Below are 24,519 nucleotides of genomic sequence, written 5' to 3'. Positions count from 1 at the left end.
TTGTTCTTCATGGGTTTGGGTGATGTTTCGCGACTGGACAGGAAAGTCCGCATTGCAGGTTTTGGGGGATCAGTTACTGGGTTAAAAGGGAAAATAATCTAGGTGTCCTTTCTTAATTGGATAGTTCAGTTTTAACAGACTTTGTAACAAGAGTTAGTTAGCCATTCTGTGCCTTGCTAATGAAAAAGCTGCTGAGTTCACAGTGGTGAGACTGTAATTCAGGTAAGAAATGAACACCCGAGTCTGAATGTGAAATACCATCCCCAGCGCCTTCAACCCCGACTCGAGAAACCCTTAACTGCTGCTTCTATGTAAAAGTGGCAGCTCACTAAAGAGAAACTGTGCCAGGAATCCTTGAGGAAAACCAGAACTCGGGAAAACTCCTCCTCAGATGAACATCTCTGTGTTTGGAACTCGGAGACCCGGGTGGAAGGAGCTGATTCCAAGGTCGCAGCATAGACTAGACCCAAGAACTGCAGACCCGGAGGGTCGGGTAAGCTGTGAAGGAACCAGAATGGGGGCTAACCTCTCAAAAGCTGGGGACGGGAGACGTTTTAACCCTGCGGAAGCGCTCCCCACAGACAGGGACCTCCGAATTACCGGGGACCGGCGAGAGCGGGCGCATCGCTCCACAGCGCCCCCAGCTGAGACCACGGAAAGCCGCAAGGTACGCAACCTGCGCAGCCAGGAGCTGCACGGGGACATCGGCTACGCAAAGTGCGCAGCCACCGCAAACAGCGGAAATAAGGAAACAGCGCAGCCAGGAGCTGCACGGACGCATCAAACTACGCGAAGTGCGCAGCCAGCGCAAACAGCGGAAGTAAGGAAACAGCGCAGCCAGGAGCTGCACAGGCACATCGGCTACGCGAAGTGCGCAGCCATCGCAAACAGCGGAAATAAGGACACAGCGCAGCCCGGTGCCGGTGGGACGGTGCCCAGTGACAGCGGGGCGGGCTCAGCGGCTCCGCGGCAATTTTTAAACGCAACAAACACAGCTTTGCCTTTAGCAAGTTCGAAGAGCCCGGCGGGGACGAGCTGGGAGCAGACGGAGCTTGCAGAACAGGGACCGAGCGAACGGCAACACGGTTCGGGCTCCGTACCGGGTGTTGCAAACGCAAAGCCAGAAATCACAACCGGTGATTCACTAATGCTCATAGCACCGGCGCCAACTCTTCCTTCGCTGCCTACTTTCTCTCAAACGCCGACAGACCACACGGCAGCCGCCGCGGTCTGCCCGGGTCCTTAGATGTCCTCAGGCATCTCGGCAGCACCGACAGCCTTTCCCTGCGCACAGTCCGCGGTACCGCAGGAATTCCTCGCAGACCTCTTCTTTTAGCGCAGAGATTGCACGCAGGAGCTGTCCGTACAACAAAATGGCGGCGCCTGCAGACGTGTTCCGTACGGAAAAATGGCGCTCCCGTGAACAATGCCACCTATTTCCGCCGCCGCCATTTTGCAAGCAGCAAGGTGGTCACGCTCCTGCTGCAGCGCCCCTCCGGCCGCTTCTCGTATCGCACCTTGCAATTCTAACGCAGCACCAAACGCAACTCGGGGAATGAATACAGCTTCGAAGCGTCCCACAGCAAACAGGATATATTTCTTTTTCTCTGCCTATCTCTGCTAATGCTAAAGGAGGTTCATTTTTTCTTGTTTTCATGTAGTCCAGCTGACCTGAGCAAGTTGATAAGCAGCACACAAAAATCTTCTAGTCAAGCTTTTAGCAGGAGGTTTGTCTTGGTTGTGTTTGTGTTGATGCTCTAATAATTTCGATGATTGCTATGGGTAAAAAAATGTTATTTCTAATTCCTTCTGTGTCAGACAGTCTAATTAGAAACAGCAGCATGTTAGATACAGAACTCTATTGTACAGAATTTATATTTGCAATGAAAGGCAATTGCCTTTCATGCAAGGTTATTGAGAGAAAAATCCTAGCAATCCTCGGATCATTCCTTTTGGTAGTGGTGGCTAATTGTCTTGTGGATGTTTTACAGGATCAAGGAAGCAGAACACCTAGATGTTAACCTGAAGGTCTTTCCATTTGTTTGACATTTGTGAACAGAATGATGACAAGAAGTTGGTGCTGCTGCAAGCTGTAGGTTGAGTATTAAAAATAAAAATCTGTTAGTGTTACAGGAATGAATAATGTGCTGTAAACAAATATGTAAATAAAATAATTTAAATATAAAACATATTTCCGACTTTGAAAAAATTAGGTCCTTTATCACGAGTAGTAAAGGGTCATGACTTTCTACGACATCATTTTTTCTGATGTACAGCAGCAGGACATGAAACACTGAATTAAACACAGAATTGTAAACATCTGTCTTAAACCAGAAATTACATATTATAGAAGTTATGAAAGGAGAAGGGCAGAAGATGACTAAGGAATATATTTATGTGGCTCTCTGTGGAGTCATACCATTCAGTTATGCTTTAATTTTAATAGGCTCTGTCTCCTGAATTCTCTCAGTAGCACTACACTGAATATTTGTTACTACAGAACTTTTTGGCAAATATATACAATTTTTAGAAGAAGTTTTGCAAGTTCAATCTACAGACATCTGAAATTTATATAAGCTGTATTGAAGAAACTACTACAATATCTTTCAGTAAGAAAAAAAAGATACTCCTGAGGCAGTTTTACTGGATTGATTCACACGCTAAATGTATTTTCGCCGTGCCATAGTCATTCAATATACAGAGCTGTAAGTACCTACACAATTTGTACGAGATAATACTTCTTACTTCCATCCTGATATGGTCTATCCACACTTAGAGAACACATGATTTCCAGAAATATAATACTTCCCTATTAGGATATTCCAGCACTTTCTAAAATATTCTTTTTAATTCACAAATCCTATGCAAGCATTGTCACCAGTGCTACGATGTTTGAAAGATGAGAATTCTCTCAGCATAGAGTTGGCATTAGGAGGCAAGGTGTTTGGCTCCATCTTTGGAACAAATGGAGTAAAAATGAGGTCACATACTCTTGTATCTTGATAAGCAAATCACGGTGGCAATTTACCACAAGTAAGAATGTGTGTACCAAAACTGTAAGTTAAATCCCTGTATATTCAAAACATCAAGAGTGGAAACCAGGTATCATCCATGTCCTACTGTGCAGGCAGCAACACATTCTATCAGTGTTCAAAGCTGGGAGGACCTGAGATACCTTCAGCCTTGAAGTGCATTAGCAGGGAAACTCTGTCCTCTGCAAGGATCCTCCAGTAAGTCCATCAGCAGTTCACTTAATGAAAACACAGACGTGGGACTGTGTGGATGGGCACCTAGGGGTATTCTTAATCTAGTGACACAGAACTCCAATTTCATCACCATTCATATTTAATGATCTCCTAAAAGACATTTAACAGGACGAGGTGAAGTCAGGAGTAGGACCTAATTCAGAGGATCCAACCGACTTTTTTTGAGCCATTAACACTATGTCTTCATGAATCATTGACCTATCCATGATACTGAACTTACAATTTATGCCAGAATCCCTTGTCTTGGGAAAAGGGTAAGAAAGCAGAATATTCTGATTTAAAATTAGCTATTTTTTCCTTGCTTTTGAAAAGTCTTTCCCCGTATTTAAGCTCAGCACAGAAATATCAGGTAAGATACTTCGTATCAGGCTTCTAAGCATTATGAAAATATAAAAAGAAGGCTCTGAGTACATATTAAACTTCTCTGTTTTTTGAGAGTAAATAGCATGTATTTGCAAACTAAACATTTTCAGGAAAGAACCCTCAAACCAAGCACACTAAATAATATTTCAGCAGAAAACTGAGGAAGTTAAGGACTAGCATAAAAGAGAGCTGGAGACGACATTTCTTACTACTTATAAACCAGCCTAATCTATGAAGGGACACCTAGCTGCTAAGAACAACTGGAACACAAGGTGATCTGTCTGATCATCTTCTGATCAGTTCCTAGTTCTGACATGGATATCACCTTTTCATTCATGCTGCCATGAATATGAACCTGAGTGAAAACCGCAAAGTCGATGAAGCGTTTCAGGGAGATTGGGGTCATGCCTGAAAATGGTAACAAGTGCATATTTAGAAATAAGCATTTCCTTAGTAATTTTTAGATGTATTTCATGTGATGTGATAATCCAAAGCTTTTTAAAATCATTCCCACAAAGCCTTTCTTGTTGATGTCTTGATTCACTACTTATGCTCAGCAAAGAAAAAGGTAATTTGTTGATCATTAGCTCAGACAATGTATTATTTAAGAACAGAGGCTGTACTATATAACACTGTGTTGTGTTGTGTGAGCCACTCCCATGTCCCTCCCCCATTGGCTGTTAAGTTTTCCCCACCCTCCCTATATCTGGCTGCTCTGGGCGGGGCTCGCTCTCTTTCTCGGGGGGTCCTTCGAAGCCACATGTGGCCTGGGGACCTCTTCAGGCTCTCATTAAACTTTGGAACTAATCCTGAGGGAGAGCGCCTCTTTCCTTTGCTTGTGGGACCAGCTCGTCTTTGGACTCACGAGGGAGCTTCTCCAAGCCCCCCGGGATCCAAGGAGAAGTTCCTTCTCTCTGCCCACCTCACCCCACTGCCCAGCTGGCCGGGCTCCACAGGGGTTTTGTCCCCATGGATTTGAGGGAGAGATGCAGCAAAACTGAATTTAGACAGATCACCATGCTGAATTATATTAAAAAGGACAAAGCCCCAAATAGGCAAAGAAAATATGTTGGTTTCTATTCTGAATTTCCACCCCAACACACTATAATATTTGGCAAAGATATACCTCCACAGTTTGACAGTGAACTATGCCTAGAAAAGAAAAGCACATGCTTCTGTTTTCAGAAAAATGCATTACTAATATTCTCCTATATCTTTCAGTATACAGGGAACTGTCAAAGAAGTCTTTTCCTCTCTAACCAGACTATTAGTCTTTATTGTTATCTCCTGGCATCCTGCTTTTTGTGCACATTCCAAAATGTCACCTACTAAAGATAATATTCTCTGAACAGCTGCATTGATGCAAAAGCTACAAAAAGAAATTAAGCTCCATGTACTGGAACTATTTACTGTAGCTGAATGTAAAAAAACCAACTCTATAATTACTGAAGTGACATTCCCCCCCTTTGCACAGCCCCCTAAATATTAGGCTAGCTCAGAGGTCCTAGGCTGTGAGGGGAGGAATATCAGGAGATGGCAAAGATTTCCAAAAGAGGCTCTTACCCCGAAATACATTGGTTCAGCTCTCTTTATTCTGTGGTGTCCAAGGGGAGAGCGGGGCAAAAGAGAACAAACAGGAAATATCAGGGGTCTATACAGACTTTGGACAGGATGGGCTTCCCTGGCTCTCCGCCAACCCTGCTGGGGCAGGAAGGAGGGGTCCAGGTTTATCTTGATCAGTGTCACAGGGTCCCGGGGAAGGGGAAATAGAGTGCCCACATGAGCTCACTGTAACACCTCCCCCTTATTTGTTAAACAAGGTTACAGGAATTCACTGGGCTCGATTCAACCCTGAGTATGGGTTTCCCACCACCTACAGTTGGTGGCGTAGTCAGGCCTCCTCAGGTTAGCCAGCCCTATGTGGTTGACTTCTGAGGCAGAAGGTACAAGACCCTTGATAGCCTTGAAAATCAAGTGACGCCGGATCCCGAACGCTAAGGTTACAAGGAACAAAATAACAAGGAGTAACAAAATTGATTTCTCTAAAAGGGGAAAACAAACATTTTAGAAACATATTAAAGTTTCTGTTTCTGCCGGAAGGAATTCACGCTTGGGAACATTCTTCTTCTTCCATCTGGCGACGTCTTCTCTTTGAAGCATCAGCTACTTGCTTCCCTTTTGTCTGACCTGGATTCTTGGGGACAAAAGGTTTCACCCACTTCTGGGGAATCCACCAAGGGCCTGAGGGAGTAGCAACACACGCATAGCCACGACCCCAGGTTACAAGTTTATAGGGACCCTTGGTTTCCCAAGTTTCTGGATCCCTAATCAAGACCAGGGGATGCTGAGACAATTTGAACTGCTTGCCACTGTTAAAGTGATGTACAACAGGTGGACTCATGTTTTCAAATGAGCAGTTCAGAAAATTGATGTCAAACATGGCTTTACAGAGCCTCTCTCGTAGAGACATCCACAGAGCTGATCTGTTTTTTTTTTTCAATACCTGTTTGAGCATCTGGTGTGCATGCTCGACTACAGCTTGACCTGTGGGGGAGTGGGCAATGCCAGTTTTATGTTCTACTCCCCACTGTTGGAGAAATTCTAGAAACTCCTAGGATATATACACTGGGCCATTATCTGTTTTGATCATTTTTGGAACCCCTAATACTGAAAATGCTTGCACTAGGTGTTGTTTGACATGTGCAGCCCTTTGTCCTATATGAGCAGAGGCATACACTGCACCTGAGAATGTGTCCACGCTTACATGAACGCATTCAAGGTGGCCAAAACTCTGAATGTGTGTGATGTCTGTCTGCTATACCTCACAGCTGCTAAGGCCTCTGGGGTTTACCCCCATGCCCAACAAAAAGCAAGATTCAGACTGCTTGATACCAACATTTCCTCTAAATCTATTTTTCATAAATTAGATTATAAACTCTTCAGTTCAAGTTACTGAATTTATGTCAGCATGTCACACTTTATATGTCAGAAGCTCAGCCATGAGTCCATCTAGTTTGTAATGCTTGGCATGTTGAATTAGCATCTCTAAACCAGCATCTTCCCTTTTTTGACATACTTTCACCTTCCCAAAGCAGAGGAGAAATGACAAAATAAATTTCATTCTACTCTGTTTTGACTTTCCTGTGATCACCTTTGGCAAGCATTGCTAAGAACAAAAAAACTTCCATTTTTGGTGAAATTTCCAAAATAAAAATACAGCATTTCAGCCAGTCTACTAGATTAGCTTCAGCATATTTAGTGTAAATATCCACATTGCATTTTGTGTATAGCAGTGTGTGTAATTTTACTGCAAACAATGTAATAAAGACAAATTATTAATTAGAAGAATGAGCTTTTTATATCAAGGATAAATGCGTTCAACTCCATACACACAGAAGGAGAGGCTAGACTGGAAGAGCATTGCTCACCTCACAGACCATGTGTTAGTCATCTGACAGATGTAAAGGTCTGTATAAACAGATCAAAATGCTTGAAGACAACATGTGTTTTAAAGCAGAAAATAACTATTGCCATGACAAGCTATAATTTCAACATTTTTGACATTCTGGATGGGAGCCACTACTTAGTCAAAACAGACTGCTGAACATTTTCATTACTTTATCTACCAACAATGGCCCATTTGTTCAGCTCCTCATGATGCCCCTTAAAAGGAGTCTAGATTTTCCCTTGAGACTACAGCACTTCTCCTGGCTACAAATACCCAAGCCAAAGCCACGTGGAAAGCTTGGCAAGATCTAATAACAGAGAACAGAGCTGCCAGGATCTGCAAAGTAGGGCAAGAACTACTCTTTCTACATTAGGTAGCAACGAAAAGACTTTGCTTTCAAGGTTTGAGTTTGAATGCTGTGTTGCAAAGTATTTAAAACCTTCCCTGAAGAAGTTTAAAAGGAACTGCATTATTTTACATCCATTCTTGAATGGTTATAGTTTAAAATATTAAACAGGCAAAGCAGATTGTGGTAAACAACATACTAAATAAAATGCTGCTGTGCTCTTACTTTCCAAGTTAGTCTGCTCTGTCTTTTAAGCACAGGAGAGTGGTTTGCAGGTAGAAACTTTCTAGAAGTCCTTCTTTCCTTACTTTAATATTTGCAAAACATCAACTCTCACTATGTGATGACTCAAAACTGTATTTAACTCGGTACTTTTTTCAAATGGTATTAATAAAATCTGCTTGACTATGTTTTCTCTAGATTAAGAGCAGTCTACATACATTGGCAAGGCATTTTTAGGTCTCTAAACATGCTTTATGAAAAACGGGAGCTTGCTGTTGCTTATTTTGCTGAATAGAATATAGGCTTATTAATTGTAACAGCAATTATTCTGAGTTTTGATTCAACCTTCATGGGACTTTTTATACTAAAAATAGAACCAAAAATATCTGGTGAATGAGAGAAATAATTCTTCACTTCTACCTCAACTCAAAGCCACTAAAATATTCAGAGGCCTATGAATGTGCATATAGAATGCTCCTTGAGATTATCAGCAGAATGCAAAATAATCTGCTGAGTGTGGTAATTGATCCATAAAATTATATCAGAATTAACCAGTTGTGCTTTCTTGAAATACCTTCTGGATTACAAAAAACACTACATGCTGATAGATTGGAAAAATTGAATAAAGTTTATGAACCTGGAGGACTATCATGGATACTTTAAAAACCTCATCTGGTTAATACAAAAGTGTTGCATACCCCAAAAGAAAGAGAAAGACAAATCTCTCCTAAGAAAGGCCAGGAAATGACAAGAGAAAGAGCCATACGGTCTGTCCTTTGGGGACTGCATCAGTGTGTGCTGTGTCCGCCAGGAGCTGCACTCACCGTCTGCCCAGGCACCAGTCAGCAGCGCAGCTCACTGCTGTGAGGACACAAGGACATCATCAGTGATGACAAAATAGCTTCAAAGCAAACCAAAACTGTCAGACCAAAAGGATGCCAGGGAAGTGATTAATTTGTCTCTCTGGTTACTTAAGATGACTATGCACCAGGTCCATCATTCCTGTGTAGGGCCTTGAATTAAACACTGAAATTTTAGTGCAGACAGGTTGGAACTAGATGCTATTTAAGGTCCCTTCCAACCCAAACAATTCTATGTATCTAAGAAATACAAATACATTAAGGAAACCCATGTGCACATAGATGTGAGTGATGCCTCATCTACAAAGGCATGGGGAGGTAAATTACGTAGAAACTGGTTCTGTTAGAGGAAAAGGCTTACACAGAAAACAAAAGACCAAGCATGTCAACTATGCTATTTAGGTGCAGGTTCTGGAGCGTCACGAAAATGGTAAAATTAGCTAGTAAGGATTGAGAAACAATAAGAAAACAAACAAACAAACAAAACCCCAAAACAGTGCTGCCGCGCTTCCTCGACCCCAGGTGCCCTTAGATCTTCGACTCTAGCCCTGGCTAGCTCAATCCTGGGGCGAGTAACGGGCAGAGAGGCGCCTCCCGCTGCTCCCTTAACAGGGGTTTGGGAGGCGTCCTGTGGGTCCGGATTTAGTCGCTGGCGAGGCCTCGGCAAGGATGGAAAAGCCGGAACCAGCTTGGGGTAAAAACCTTCTTTATTGATGGGCCAACGTGGCCAAACGTGGAGAAGTGGCACCAACAAGCTGGAACCCCGAATGGGGTTCGGAACATGCTTTTATAGGGTATGGGAGGGGTGTGGGCGCGGTGGAATGTGAGGGGAGAACCAATGGGGAACAGGGAAGGGAGTGGCTCCAAGGTGGGGTGACTCCGCCTGGTCCAATGGGGTAAGGGCATGGGAGTGGCCCCAGGCCCTCGTCCAATCACTCGGTGCCCTGAGGAGAAGTTTCTGGATAGGGGGGAAGGAACACCGAGTGACGGACAAGGCACCTAGGAGGGGACAGGGGAAGACTGACAGGTGCTGGGAAGGCGGGAAGGAGGACCAGGCGGGAAAACAGAACAAAAGGATGTACCAACTTATCAATAGGGGGAAAACAGGGACAAACCATTGGGAAATACACATATATAAACCCGTACATAAAAACATATAAAAAACGCACTACTACATCTCCCCCTTTTTTGTTTAAAAGAAAAAAAAGGAGGGAGGTAGAAACTCAAGTCCTCAAACTGGGGAGTCAGAGTCTTCGGCTCTCTTATCGAACCAGATGTTTTCGTTCGGGCGCTCTTCTGGTGGCTGCTTTTCTTGGTTGAGTGGCTGGAGCTCTTGTGGGTCGGCTAAGGCAGCGTTGTTCACACTGATGTTAGTGTTGAGGGCCTTTACTAAAAGTCTCTTGATTACGCTGAAGCCGACGGCAAATGCGATGAGCCCTAGCAGCAGCATCACTCCAGTCTGTATAAGAGAGCGGACCCACCCAGCGAGGCCCCATCCTTCAAAGAGGGAGTCTAGCCATCCGGCGGACTCCTTCTGTATATGGTGGATCATCTCCTGCATTCTCGAGATGGACGTCCGGACGTCCTCAGCCTTTGATGATAAGTTCATGCAACATAATCCTGCAAACTCCTCGCAACGATGATTATGCAACAGTAAAAGAAAATCAATAGCCGCACGGTTTTGTAGGGTTGCCTGTCTCGTTGTCTCCTCATCTGTGAGGAGGTTGCTAAGGGCAGCTGATGTAATATTGGCTTGTTTAACGACCCAGCATTCAAGTCCGGCCAATTCATTGAATGCTTGAGCTATTGACAACCACGGAAGAAATGCGGTGGTGACAACGCTCTTAGTTTTAGACCAATGTGTGACTTCGTCTTTGCAATTTTCATCCAAATCCACGAGATCTGTGTCTCTCTTTTTGCGAGCCAATTGACCTGTCGAATTTAGTTGTTTCCAATGAGCTATCTGAGTTTTGTTAGGTGTAAACAAGCTCAGTTGCCCAAATGTGCAAGGCCCTCCGACCAAGTGAGGGGGGATGCCTGCCCACGCTCTGTTACCACAGATCAGGAATACACCCTTGGGGAGAGCGTGGGGTTGGTTGTCAGGGGTGGAAAAGCCAGGGATGTGAAGGACTTGATCACACCAATTTCGGGCTAGGTACTCAGGGATGGTTTGAACTATCTTTCTTTGAGGATGAGCAAAAGGATTATCGGAAACGAAAAAATGAATGCACATATATGCGAGGGAGGATCCGAGCAGTTCTAATTCTTCTGGGTCTTTTTCTATGAGGGGGAGTGCTCCAACCCACTTCCTCCAGAGCTCAGGCTTCTTCATGGTGTGAGTGAAGAAGATACTGGCCCTGGATCTAGTGGTCGGAGCAGAGGTATTGGGAGGTAAGGTGAAGGGAAAACTTCTCAGGGGGTACGGGATCCCCACGAGACAGGAAAGGAAAGGGTTGGCGGCAGAGGAAGTTGACAAACATAAATGATCTTGATTTAGTGATTTAGCGAGGGTTGTCCAAACGTTGGCGGGCGGCTGAGGAACGATCCATGAATGCAGGAGATGCGGGGCGATGGAGAGGCCCAGGAGGATGAGGCACAGTGGTGGTAACATGCTGGGTGGATCGGTGGTAGCGTGCGTGACTCTGAAAAACAAACTGAAACGAAAATTAATACTTGAAATTAATGGGGAGGTCCATTCGCCAAAGAAAAAGGGACTCCATGGAGCCAAGGAATGGTAGGGGAAGGTCATATGAAAAGGATTCGGGGTCAGGGGAGAGGGACCTTCTCCGCCTGCGGAGAGCGGCGTGTCCCACCTGAGGACTGGACGGTCTTTTGTCCGTGGTCTTAGGAACGTAGGGCCGGACGAACTTGGAAGGAACCCATCTCAGGCCTGAGGGCGTGGATACGCAAGCGTATCCCCGTCCCCAGGTGACCAAGTCATAGGGTCCCTCCTGCCGCCAGGTCTTGGGGTCTTTGATGAGCACTGGCGGCTTTTCCCTGACCCGGCTCTGCTCTGACGCACCGAAATGCCTCACTATAGGGGGGTTGAGGCAGTTGAACGAACAATTTAAGAAGTTTAGCGTGAACAGGGCCCGTGATAACTGGACTTGGGGGGACTCGTGCTTGGATGCTGAAAGTTGTTGCTTCAGCATCCGCTTGATGTTTTGATGAGTCCTCTCCACCACCGCTTGACCTGAGGGGGAATAGGCGATGCCGGTCTTGTGTTCTATCCCCCATTGCTGCAGGAAGCTGGCAAATTCCCTGGAGGTGTACCCGGGGGCGTTATCTGTTTTGATTAATTTGGGGACGCCCAGCATAGAGAAGGCCTGGACTAGGTGTTTTTCAACGTCCTTTGCCCTCTCCCCTGTGTGGGCAGAGGCGAAAACTGCCCCAGAGAAGGTGTCCACAGAGACATGGACGTACTTCTGCCTCCCGAAGGAGGGAACGTGAGTAACGTCCATCTGCCACACCTCGCAGGACTGGAAACCCCTGGGATTAGCCCCTGCGCTCACCGATGGTAAGGGGAGCGACTTACAGGACGGGCAAGTTGCCACGATGGCCTTGGCCTGGTCCCGGGTTAGGCGGAATTCCCGGACCAGACCAGGCACATTCTGATGGTGGAACTGGTGGCTGATCTTCGCTTGTTGGAACTTTTCCGGGAGTGGTGCCAGCTGCACGGGGGCGGCAGCAAGGGCATCAGCACGCCGATTACCCTCTGCCAAGAACCCCGGCAGGTCGGTGTGTGACCTTATGTGCATTACATAGAAAGGTTGCTCTCGGTGGGAGATGAGCCTAACCAGCTTTGAGAGCAACTCATTAAGGGCCTCGTTGGTAACACCCTGCAGGATGGCATCCTGTGCCCTAGATACTACCCCTGCTACATATGCCGAATCGGTGACTAAATTAAAGGGTTCAGAGAACCGCTCAAAAGCCCTGACGACTGCGGCCAACTCAGCTAGCTGTGGGGATCCCTCCACCACAGCGACGTCTGACTCCCACCGCTGAGTCTGAGGATCTTTCCAAGTCACCACTGACTTGTGGGACCCTCCGGACGCGTCAGTAAAAACTGTCAGAGCCTTTAAGGGTTTTTTGCTCTGAATCCGAGTTACTTTTAGCTCAAATTGGACATCTGAATCAAAAATTTTGTGGGCCGGTCTCAAAACAGAAATTTCGCCCGTGTAGCTATCTAGAGCAAACTGCAAGGATTCGTTCTCTTGCAGCAGGTGTTCCAACATGGCCTTTGTGAATTGGCCCGATTCCAATTTTAAAGGTATGTGAATGCACCTAAAGTCCTCACCTGCCAACTCCCGGATCCGCATTCGCGCCTTGCGGATCAGTTCCGCCACCAGTTCCTGTGGCTTCGTTAGTCTCTTGGACCGCGTGTGGCTCAGGAATACCCACTCTATGATTGAGAGTGGGTCCCTTTTGCCCTGGTCCGTGCCCTTTCCCAGTGTCTCCGCCCACTGAAAGATGATCCCATGGAGGTGTGGCAGTCTGCCCATGATGATGAATTTGAAGGGCAGGCCCGGATCGCACCTGTGGGCCTGCCTGGCAGACATGGCCTCCTGGACCCTCTCTAAAGCAGCCTTGGCCTCTGGGGTGAGCTCCCTGGGAGAACTAGGCTCGTCCCCCCCTTTCAATAAATTGAAAAGAGGGGCTAGGTCTTCGTTGGAAATACCTAACCAGGGTCTTACCCAATTCAAAGACCCACACAGCTGCTGGACGTCTGCAAGATTCCGAATTGTGTTCTTAATTGCCAATTTCTGCGGCACAATGGTCCGCTTACTGATCTCTAAACCCAGGTATCTCCAGGGTGGCATCCTCTGAATTTTATCTTTGCGCAGCTCGAACCCTGCAGCAACCAACGCACTGGTTGTCAGTTCAAGCGCGTGTGTAAGCAGATCGTCATTGGGGGCACAAATCAAAATGTCATCCATGTAATGATGGATGATCACGCCCCTCGTGGCTGCGCGCACAGGGGACAGGAATGAAGAGACATACCATTGGCAAATACTTGGGCTATTCTTCATGCCCTGCGGAAGTACTCTCCAATGGTACCTCTTCATTGGGGCTTCTCGGTTGATGGAGGGAACCGAGAAGGCAAACCACGGCGCGTCATCAGGGTGAAGGGGAATTTGAAAGAAGCAATTCTTTATATCAATTATGGCCAAATTCCAATTTTGGGGTAACATCGCTGGGGACGGCATCCCAAGTTGGGGAGAGCCCATATCCTCAATTACTGCGTTTATTGCGCGGAGGTCGTGAAGGAGCCGCCACTCGTCTTTGCCCGGTTTCTTGAGGACAAAGACGGGGGAATTCCAAGGAGATGTAGTTTCCTGGATATTTCCTTTGGCTAATTGCTCTTCCACGAGCTCCCGGAGCGCTTTTAATTTTTGTTTGTTAAGCGGCCACTGCTCCACCCATACTGGAGTATTCGTTAGCCAATTTAGTTTTTGGGTGGGACGCTCCTCAATGGTCGCTGCCCGAAAAACCTGAGGGGTCGGTATGTCAATTGTGACCCCCCATTGGGCCATCAGGTCTCTCCCCCACAAGGGCTCCGTGTAGTCTAAAACGAATGGGCGTAAATATGCCGATTGCCCATTCGGCCCCTCAATTTTCACGATGTTCTTTGATTGTTTAGCCAATTGTGTGCCCCCCACACCTTGAATCCTGCCTGCCACGTTCTGCAGCTCCCAACGCGACGGCCAATCCCGCTCGGGAATGACCGTGACGTCTGCCCCTGTGTCCAGGAGTCCATTGATGTGTTTGAACTCCTGGCCCTTCCACATATAACACCCCAATTTTGGCCTTTCCTTCCCGATCGCCTGGGCCCGGCACACCTGATAATCCTGCTTGGCCAATTTTCACCACAAATCCTCAGGGTGTACCGGAGTTCCAGAGACTGGTATAGCTTGGGCGATGATGTGCCCCTTGGGAAGGAAAGGCGGGGGACGGGAGCACTGCAGCCACACCACCAATTGCCCTGTGTACCTCGGTGTTATGGAGGGTGCAATGGTGATGTCGAGAGGCGTGTGTTTTGTGTCACCAAGGACGATGTACTTACAGTGGATGTTTTCCCAGGTCCTCGGGTCCACTGCTTCGACTGGGGTGGAAATCCAGTCGTCGTTCGTCAAGTGCAGAGCCGATGTCAGGGCCAACCTACATGGGGAGAAGCCCAAAGAGGTGTTAAGAACGGGCTTTGGCTGACCGGGGGGCCGGTCAAGCCACTCTACGGAGATAAAGCTGACGTCTTCCCTCATGTAGGTTGGTTCATCCGTCTGGTTCCTACGTGTCCTGTCCAGTAGAGAAATGTCCTCAGGTGGGTTTATGTTGTTAATGTCGTCCCTCCCCTCCTCCGATGTTACCTTTCCCACCATACTTTTGTCCACGCGCAGGGAGGGACTGCGCTCTGGGACTAGTTTTTTGGTCTAGCCCCCAGGTTGGGGGTAGACCTCCCCTGCTGCTGCTTGTAGCGCAGAAATTCTTCCTTTAGGGGACACTTGGCGGCCCAATGTCCCCCCTGCCCGCAGAGGTGACAGATCTCAGGCTGCGGGGGTCCTCGCGGGGATGCTCCTGGCTGGCGGCGGTTGGCGGATGGAGTCGCCGGCGGCGTCGGGGCAGCGGCGAAGGACACCCTCCTCGATGGCACTTGAGGGGTCCTCCGCGGGTCCTCGGCAGGGACCGTGACCTTCCGGGCGCAGACCTGCAGCATTGCCTGCAGGGTCGGCTCAGGCTCCAGAGGGAGGCTCAGGATTGCCTGCCGACAGGGCTCATTGGCGTTCTGCCTGGCCACTGTGGCAGGCATCCCCTCCCTCAACCGCTCGTCTGGAACCTGAGCTTCCATGTCCCGGTGCAGACGATCTATGAATGACACAAAAGGCTCGTCCGGTCCCTGCTTGATAGACAGAAAATCAACTGCCGCCCCGCGCGATCTTAATGTTACTAAAGCTTTTTCCACCGCCTTCACGCTGACCTGCAGCGCGCCCCTCGGGATCTTATCAGCTTGCTTGGCCCCCTCAGTCCAATCCCCTTCCCCGCACAGATGGTCGAGGGAAATGACCGCCCCATTCCCATCCCTGGATGTCTCTGCAGAGGCCCAGAGGTCAGGGAGAACATTCCTGATCTCCCGCTTCCACTCGGACTCCCATATCAGGAACTCCCCATGCGAGATGAGGCATGATATGAGGGTGCGAATGTCTGCGGGGACATATTCGGCCGCGGAGAAGGTCGCTTTTAGCAGACCCCGAAAATATTCGCTCTCCCGGCTGAACTCCCTCTGTGCCTTGCAGAGCTCTTTGATGACGTGCTGTGGGATGGGGGACCATTGTGCGAGGGGCCCGGCCCCCTGCCGCGGTGTGTAGGTGACCGGCGCGGCAGCGAAGGCCGGAAGGGGTGGAGATGACTCTGGGTTCCCACGCCCCCCCCTTCCGGAACAGATGTCGTGGGAACCGGAAGTGGAAACGTGAGAACCAGGGGGAGGGGCGGAAGGGGCGTGGCCAGGAGCAGGGGGAGTGGCTGGGTGACAACTCCCCTCCCCGGAGGTGGAGTCAGGGGGCGGGGTGTACCCCGCGTCACAGGAGGTGTGGTCAGGGTAGGGTGGAGGAGGGACGTGGGCGGGAAGGTCTGGGGAAGGGGCGGGGCTTTGGGAGGCGGGAAGAAGGGGGTTGTGGGAAGGGGGAGCACAAGTGGCGGGAAAAGCCGCGCGGCCTCCGCCATCTTGTGCTCGGGGAAGAAAGGGAGAAGGGCGGCCATTTTGTGGCGACCCGGGAGAAGGGGCAGAGGGGGGATTTTCAGTTTCTGGGGGTAACTTAAATCGAACAGACCCTCTACAGGATGGGGCTGTACATGTTGGGGAAGAAGGGGAACGCGTAGAGGCAGGGACGGCGCCAGCCCCGCCATGAGGGGAGTTAGGGGCAGAGGGGGAGGAAAGAGGTTTAGGGCTACTACACCCACCCACAGAACTGGGGTTAGGTTTGTCAGATGGTTGTGGCAGGTTTCCGTAATCATTTTTAACGATATCTCTAATTTGAAATGCTAATAGCGTGAATTTGGCGAGAGAGAGATCTGACTTAAGTAAAATCTCTCTCCCGACCTGGTCCCAAAAGGGGACCTGATATAATTTAGAAGCCGAAACGTCAGGGAACGCCTGCAACAGCCATTTGGCAAACTTCTTAACTTCATTCTTCTTAACTTTTATCCCCCCCACTAAAAGGATTCCCGCAACTTGGATATAAAGGCTTTTCTGGGGCACCGAGAGCTTAGCACCCATTGCTCGATGGTAATTGGTGCCCCAGGAGATAAGACCCGAAAATTACAAGTAAACCAAGAAGACTACCCCCCCCCCGCTCTTCCCCCACCCTCGAGCACTCCCGCCCGGGAAGGGAGGCGACCAAACCCAGTGAGGGCTAGGGGAGAGCCGGACCGTCCCTACACCGAGGGCCCACCGTCCCCACGGCGAGGGCCCACCAAGGGAGGGTAGAAAAGAAAAAGCGGATCTTACCTCTCTTGCCGAGGTGGAGACCGACGCCGGAGGTGCCACCGACGCTGCCGGCTCCGTCCCCCGGGAGCGCAGCTCACTAGAACGGAGCCTGCTCCGACCGGGGGTGGCTGACGGCCACGAGGATCTGCTGCAGGGGTCCGGGAGACCCCAAACTCCTCTTCCGCAGGGTCCTAGACGTAAATCCAGGGCCCCACGTTGGGCGCCAACTTGCCGCGCTTCCTCGACCCCAGGTGCCCTTAGATCTTCGACTCTAGCCCCGGCTAGCTCAATCCTGGGGCAAGTAACGGGCAGAGAGGCGCCTCCCGCTGCTCCCTTAACAGGGGTTTGGGAGGCGTCCTGTGGGTCCGGATTTAGTCGCTGGCGAGGCCTCGGCAAGGATGGAAAAGCCGGAACCAGCTTGGGGTAAAAACCTTCTTTATTGATGGGCCAACGTGGCCAAACGTGGAGAAGTGGCACCAACAAGCTGGAACCCCGAATGGGGTTCGGAACATGCTTTTATAGGGTATGGGAGGGGTGTGGGCGCGGTGGAATGTGAGGGGAGAACCAATGGGGAACAGGGAAGGGAGTGGCTCCAAGGTGGGGTGACTCCGCCTGGTCCAATGGGGTAAGGGCATGGGAGTGGCCCCAGGCCCTCGTCCAATCACTCGGTGCCCTGAGGAGAAGTTTCTGGATAGGGGGGAAGGAACACCGAGTGACGGACAAGGCACCTAGGAGGGGACAGGGGAAGACTGACAGGTGCTGGGAAGGCGGGAAAGGAGGACCAGGCGGGAAAACAGAACAAAAGGATGTACCAACTTATCAATAGGGGGAAAACAGGGACAAACCATTGGGAAATACACATATATAAACCCGTACATAAAAACATATAAAAAACGCACTACTACACAGTGCAAAAAAAAAATCTTCAGTATTGATCTGAATAATTGTTGTACAGTCAGGTAGCTTAGCTGAAAATAGATAAATGAATTTTAGTGATTTAAGGCTAAGCAAGTGTTGGACATCAGGTCTTACTGGGCTTGTGTTTTTCAGTATTATATAAAATCCAAACAAGTCACACCTAAAAAGTTGTAACCACTCTCAGAGATGCTTTAAATACATACATTCTAGTTCATCTTCTCTCTCCCTCTCTCTCTGTTCTCTAGTCCTTCAATTCACAGTATTTAAACCTCAAATTACTAACACTAGTTACTAGTGTTAGTAACACTAACACTAATTACTAGTGCCTCTGGGCAGGTCATGCCTCACCAGCATTCAGCAACTCAGCAGTTCCCCTTTACATCACAGACTCACAGAAGGAGAGCTGACACCTTGCATGACAATGAGCTTGTGGAAGATCTAAGCTTGGCTTCTTAATGAGTGCAGATCTGATGCTCTACTCCTGAATTTTTTTTTTTATTTCACAGTCACGAAAGAAAAAGCACAGAGATTTTAATCCCCTCTTTGAAAGTTTTTCCATATTGCACAAAACAAAAAAATCATTGAAGACAATTAGTCTAACAGAATACCCACAAAAATCTGTGGATTAATTTTTCACCTTTTTTTAATTCAACCAAATTATCTATTTCAATAGGTACATTTCAATACATACTAGATTTTTTACTTGAAATTAATCATTAATAGCTTTGGACATGAAAGCAAATTTGACATATATTTCACATTAATACTTCTTTGGAAAAGAAGGGATATAAAAATGCAATTTATCCAGTCCAATTATATCAAATTGAATATTGATCTGTCAGTCATAGGCAGACAATCCAAGTAATGCATCTAGCCAGGAAATTTCCTAACTTTCATGCTTATATTCTTTCAGAATTATTGTAAAGATCTGGGTCTAGGTCATAGCAAGTGTACTTCTCATGAACGTTTCTTAACAGCTGACTATGCATATTATTTAAAAGTGGTACATTTTTATCTGCAAAGTATATTTCAAGATTTCTGAAGGCAGCTGAATTTTCAGAGAATCAATCTTTTAATGAACTTACTGCTCAAAAGCTGCATGTCTCATTACCCATAATTATTCCTCAAAGTCCAAAACTTGATGATAAAGCTGTGTCATTCCAAATTTCCAGCAGTTCAGGATTTAAATAGAAACATTTACAGACTTATATTCCTGGCAAATACGAGTAACTATCAGACACAATACAGGCACAATTTCCCACAAACCATATTATATGCTAAAAGTTAGCTGCTCACTCTGTAACAGGCCATCTACAAAGGAGAAAATTTTTAAGAATCTCTTTTTATACATATTCTATTTTATTCTACATTTTTGCAAGCATCTTACTTCTACTGGTGCTTCTGCATTTCCAAACTTCTAGGTTTCTCTGTCAGTAACAGAAATTGCTTGAAATAAGAGCATATCTGTTTACATGCCAATCCTTTAAGACTAAATTAACACAATCCACTTGATGTTACAGCTAGAAGTCTGACAGATACTTTGTGGTATTTGCAGGAAGCACTTAAAGCCTTCTAAAGTGCAGATGATTTTAAGACACCTAATCCTTTGTGCTCTACCTGGCACATTTTTTCCTCAATACCAAGACAATTTTTTGTGTTAATTTTTTCCCCAAAGCCTTGAATAGGCTAAAAATTGCCTTTCTGTACAATGTCCTCTCCTCACACACTACATGACACCTGCTGCATTCAGCTGGGAGGCTGCTGCCATCTATTTGTATCTCCAAATGGCAAAGCTGAATGGCACTAGGGCATGTGCTGAAAGAGCAGAACTAAACAGGAAATTATTTTTACAGTCACAGAAGAGCCTAAGATTGCAAAATTCACAATTTGGCAATATAAAATAAGGGTGAATGCAATATTTGAAAGAACAAGAGCAGCTATGAAGGAAGCATTTTCATTATCTGTTTCTATACAGCTGTATGCAGATTATTGTTTCAAAACCTACACGTCAATTGCTATCAATTATTTAAATATATAGCACATCCAAATTTATGAGATTTTTAAAAGCAATGTGTAGTCAATGTTTGGAGGCAGGACCTAAATAACATAACATCTTCTCAAAATCAAATAATTTAAATTCAGTCAAATTTCAAAAAAACTGAGAGAAGTGGTTACTTTCAAGGAACTAATAAACATGGTATAAAAATTTAATAGAAAGCCATTAGATAGGTATAGCTTTTGGTTCCTTTTCCACAGAATAGCTGATATTTAGTGCCAAAAGAAAGATTCCTTTCAAAGTACATTTTCTAAAATTTGCTATAAATACAGTAAATACTAGAGAAGTCTACTGACCTACCTAAGCAAATCATTAACAGTCAGACAGTTTGAATATGTGTATTCAGTAAGAGAAAAGATTTTTTTAATGACTGCTCAATAGGATGAGACTGATACGATTTATTAAAGGCTCAATTGCAAAGCCTCCAATGAAAACAGAGGAGAATAGAAAGCAAGGCACTTTTGACTGTCAATAAAGGCAACTGAAAGCATGACCTAAATAACATGAGCAACTGAAAGAGACATTTCCTGTTGCTGTGGTTTGGGAATAATACTCCTCAATCCAGCACCCCAGTGAGACTCTCCCAAACCAGCTTACTCGCTCACCTCCTTCCCATTCCAGGACTGGATTTGGGGATTGGAGGCACAAAGGTGAAAATTACAGGTTAAGATAAGAACAATTTACAAGAAATAAGGTAAGAAAATGAACAGTAACAGCAACGATATAATTATATGGCAAGTAAAAGAGTACCAGACCATTTCAGTCACCATGCTCTTCCCTCTCAAACAGACCCAGAAATGAGAGCGTCTCCTCTTCCTGCCCCAGGCAAGTGATGCGAAATGGGATCAAATAACATTATGGTTCATCCATGCCCCCTTCCTGACTACTGTAAAAAATTAATCCAAAACTAAGATACATTTATGAGTTAAAAACCAATGTACACTTTTTTCAGATTGACCATATGTAGCTACAATCTCATAGACCAAGGAAATCAGGGATTCCTGTTTATATGACAGCTTTAAAGAGATCAAGTTTTCATAAACATAAAATAGTTTAGAAACGCAAAATAATTGAACAAAGCAGATAAAGACAAGAAGCCTGGTTGGCAAGAGAACAAGGCATCATATGAATAAAATATTTTCAAGTGCAACATCCTTTGCAAAAATGAAGGAATGGAAAGAGAAACTGCATCCTGATTTAGGCAAATTGTGTGGAAGGAAAGGGATAAGGGGGGAAAGAAATATAGTGCTGCTCAAATATTTCATATTTCGATTCAAAGACCAAATTTCAAAATAAATTCAGTTTAATACCAATAAACATTATTTAAAACATGTTTTATACTTCATTTGGAATTTTGGAATCAATCTGGGATTGATATTCATGGCACACAAAGCTTAAAAAAACATTTTAGGAGTTTGAGGTTTTTTCAATTTGATTAAGAATCTCAGTTCCAATATTGCATTTCCTTTTTCCTCCTCTTGCTGTTTATTTCTAAAGTAAGCAATAACAATAAGAACAAAGTTTCACTGTGTGTCAATAACCGACAGAACTTCCTTTCTGAAAAAGTAGCTAAAGTTACAGAAGTGTGCTATCAAACTAAGCACCACTAGCATGGAGTCAACAACTGCATTCAATGAAACACTATTTCTATATGCACATAGTCATTTTTGTTTGCATTTCTGTTCAGAGAATTTCACTGGTGCCTTTTTTGCCTACCACAAAAAGGTGCTTTACATATGAAGCCAAACCACACTCTCTTCCAATATGAAATCTGAATTGAGATGACAATCAAATGTTCCTCTTACCTCGTTTTGGAGGTCTCGTATAATTTTGCTCTTCCTTTCCATTTCAGTCTTCAAAAACTTAATCTACAATTTTAAAGAAATGTTGAGTCGGAGTTGTTGAGATGTAATAGTAAACACTAATTATTTTTTGATGCTTTTAAACGTTTTGGAAAAAAAACAACTTCCAAATCAAAATCTTTGCTTACACACCAAATTGGTACAGGCCACAGTCAAGTATTTGATAAATCTAAGTATTCAGCATATTTACTAGAAAGCTTATAATAAAAAGAAAAAAATTGTGTGTATGTAAATAGGCTTACTTTTGTTTTGTACCAGTAGACAGTGTTTATTGTTCACAAGCTAGTTCAATGTTATCTTCAAAGAACTAATATTTAAAACAATATTAACTGATTTTCTAACAAAAATATTTTTCCCCTCTAAGAACATATCTATCAGAGCAGGTTTCTAACACAGTTATTTTATTTGAATGCTACAGTGTTGGTCCTAATTAGATAAAGACCTTGCTTCTAGTCAGACCCACCTGTGGAATTAAGTGTGTTATATATGAAAGCATTTAAATATGGTCTTTAGATCCTGCTTAAGTCAATGACTTGACTTTGAAAGTAGAAATTCCAGTCACAATGCTTGAGACTGAATTTAATCAAACACAGTTTAAAAAATTATTCTTTCAGAAGAGTTCTTTCAGGACTGAGCTTTAATCACAGCTTATGGAATACAATGGGAGGAAGGAGGACATAATTATAAACTAGGATTAAAAGAACACATTTCTGTTACTTTGAAGGAAGATGCTTTTGGATTGTTCAATTAGCAAAATCCCTATTTACCCTATGTCCCATGCTGTTGATACAAAACTCTACACATGGTCAAGGGAAACTACAGTTGTTCTGACATTGCTACAGAAAAACAAAACTCCTGTAAGAAAACAGATTCAGATTTTAGAGACATTGACCCAAAGGTTAATGGTTTGGATGTCATGTACATTAAAAAATGAACACAGAATCTACATGATATGACAGCTGTTCTTATAAGCATATCCCCACTCAAGTAGACATGTCAGTAATTTAAAAAACATCACTGAAATGACAGCACTCTCACCTGTATCAAAAGTGAAGTCACAGAATGCTATCATCACTTAAGACACAAATGTAGGTAGGAGGTCCATGAAAATAGTGCCACCTGACATACATAAGTAGAATTTCTTTTAAAAAATCTTCCAAAGTTCTGTCTAAGTGCTTTCACTGTGGAAATACTGATTTCACATCCACCTACTGGAAGAGAATGATGCTTTATTCAGCACCTGCCTAGTAATGACATCCACAAATACGGAAATTTAGAACATGTATAGAGAATAAATATGAAGATTTTGCACAACAAAAAGTAAAGGTCATAATCAAAATATCAGATCAAGATGAATGGGGAGAAGCACAATACAGCTATTTATTGTGGTTGCTTTGTTTTTTCAGCTGTTCAAAGGAATTGCCAGCTACCTACCATTAAATACTGAAAAAAATATACTGATCTCCATTAAAGAGTGCTCCCTTTCTTAGATCTATCTCTCAGGAATATTAATACTCCTTCAAGACACTTCACTTCTACTTATGAATATATATGAAATAATTAAAGAGATGTGATACCAAAATTATTATCTCTACATAGCTTGGATCTTTTAGGGAAGAGACATTTAAGACAGTCCAGTACTATAAATTTATCCAGTAATATATGTTAGTTAAATTTTGTTAATTACTATTTACATACACATGCATCTTATATCACTGATATGGACACCTTACATAGAGCAAGCATACCATTTTAACTTAGCTGAAAAAAAACCCCAAAAATTAAAATTAACAAATTAAAAAATTAAGAATATTTTTACATTGCTTCCTTTTTAAAAAATAATAGAAGAATTCTTTAGGAACTGATTAATTTTTGCCTTTAAATTATAACAGCATTTTAAGGGTCTTCTACTAAATCTCTAACACATGAAGGACCACTTAGTCGCAAAGTATAGGTATGGAGAGTTACATAGGAGGGATTTATATGACTTGTTTACTAGAGCCATTTAAGGGATAACTTTATCTATCCATTTAAGTGTACCCATATGTATAGCTTCATGTTCTAAGGCAGATCAGTCTGTATTGGACCATTTGCATGATGCTTTCAGTAAGTCTCAAGGACAAGACAATTTTCCAGAAGAGGTGTAAAAATAATCCTTTCAGTCATCAAATCCTGAGAGTATAATAAGCAAGAATTGACATTTATACCCAGCTCTAAAATTACCAGTGAAAAAACAACATTCACCTCTTTCCACATGTTGTTTGTCTTTAATTGCTCTCTGGCTGCAATTATGACGGTACATAATGAAAATATATTGTCTTAAGGCTGAACTTTTCAGTACTAAGCAAGGACACTGCTTCCATACCCTGGAGAGAGTCATCCAAGATACTCAGAGTTTTGTGTGTTTCAGAGCTCATTATGTTTGTTAAAGACAACAGTTTCCATCCAGTGGCCTTTACTCACAGCAGTTGGTGACTTTGGAATGTTTAAACTAAATTTTCTCCCATCAAAATAGAGAATGCTTTAGCAGATGGTAGTGACCTAATTCTAAGAGTCAGACAATCGTAGTTATCCATGACAGGATGGTAAAATCCCAATAGAACATCATTACTGCACAGCTAGGACTCAAGCTGCAATGATATTCGCTTATCTCCAAACTCCTTGGAACTTGCTGAGGACTAAAATGAGCAGTTAAGGTT

At 44.7% G+C, this 24,519-nt stretch overlaps 1 protein-coding gene across 1 annotated transcript; it reads left to right on the top strand.

Moving 5' to 3' along the window:
* The first annotated feature begins 419 nt into the window (after positions 1 to 419).
* LOC144245998 (uncharacterized) lies at positions 420 to 2,191 on the top strand. The gene is made up of 2 exons (XM_077781786.1): positions 420 to 1,727; positions 1,992 to 2,191. Exon 1 carries the CDS (start codon positions 515 to 517, stop codon positions 1,244 to 1,246), a length of 732 nt encoding a protein of 243 aa, XP_077637912.1. The 5' UTR covers positions 420 to 514; the 3' UTR covers positions 1,247 to 1,727; positions 1,992 to 2,191.
* Positions 2,192 to 24,519: the final 22,328 nt, after the last annotated feature.

This window comes from Lonchura striata, chromosome 3 (genome assembly GCF_046129695.1).
Source record: "Lonchura striata isolate bLonStr1 chromosome 3, bLonStr1.mat, whole genome shotgun sequence".
Classification (NCBI taxonomy): domain Eukaryota; kingdom Metazoa; phylum Chordata; class Aves; order Passeriformes; family Estrildidae; genus Lonchura; species Lonchura striata.
This window is presented reverse-complemented; position numbering and strand designations above follow the sequence as displayed.

What these genes read in the sequence shown, in the direction of transcription:
- LOC144245998 (XM_077781786.1), top strand. Translation starts at nt 515, where the DNA reads ATGGGGGCTAACCTCTCAAAAGCTGGGGACGGGAGACGTTTTAACCCT.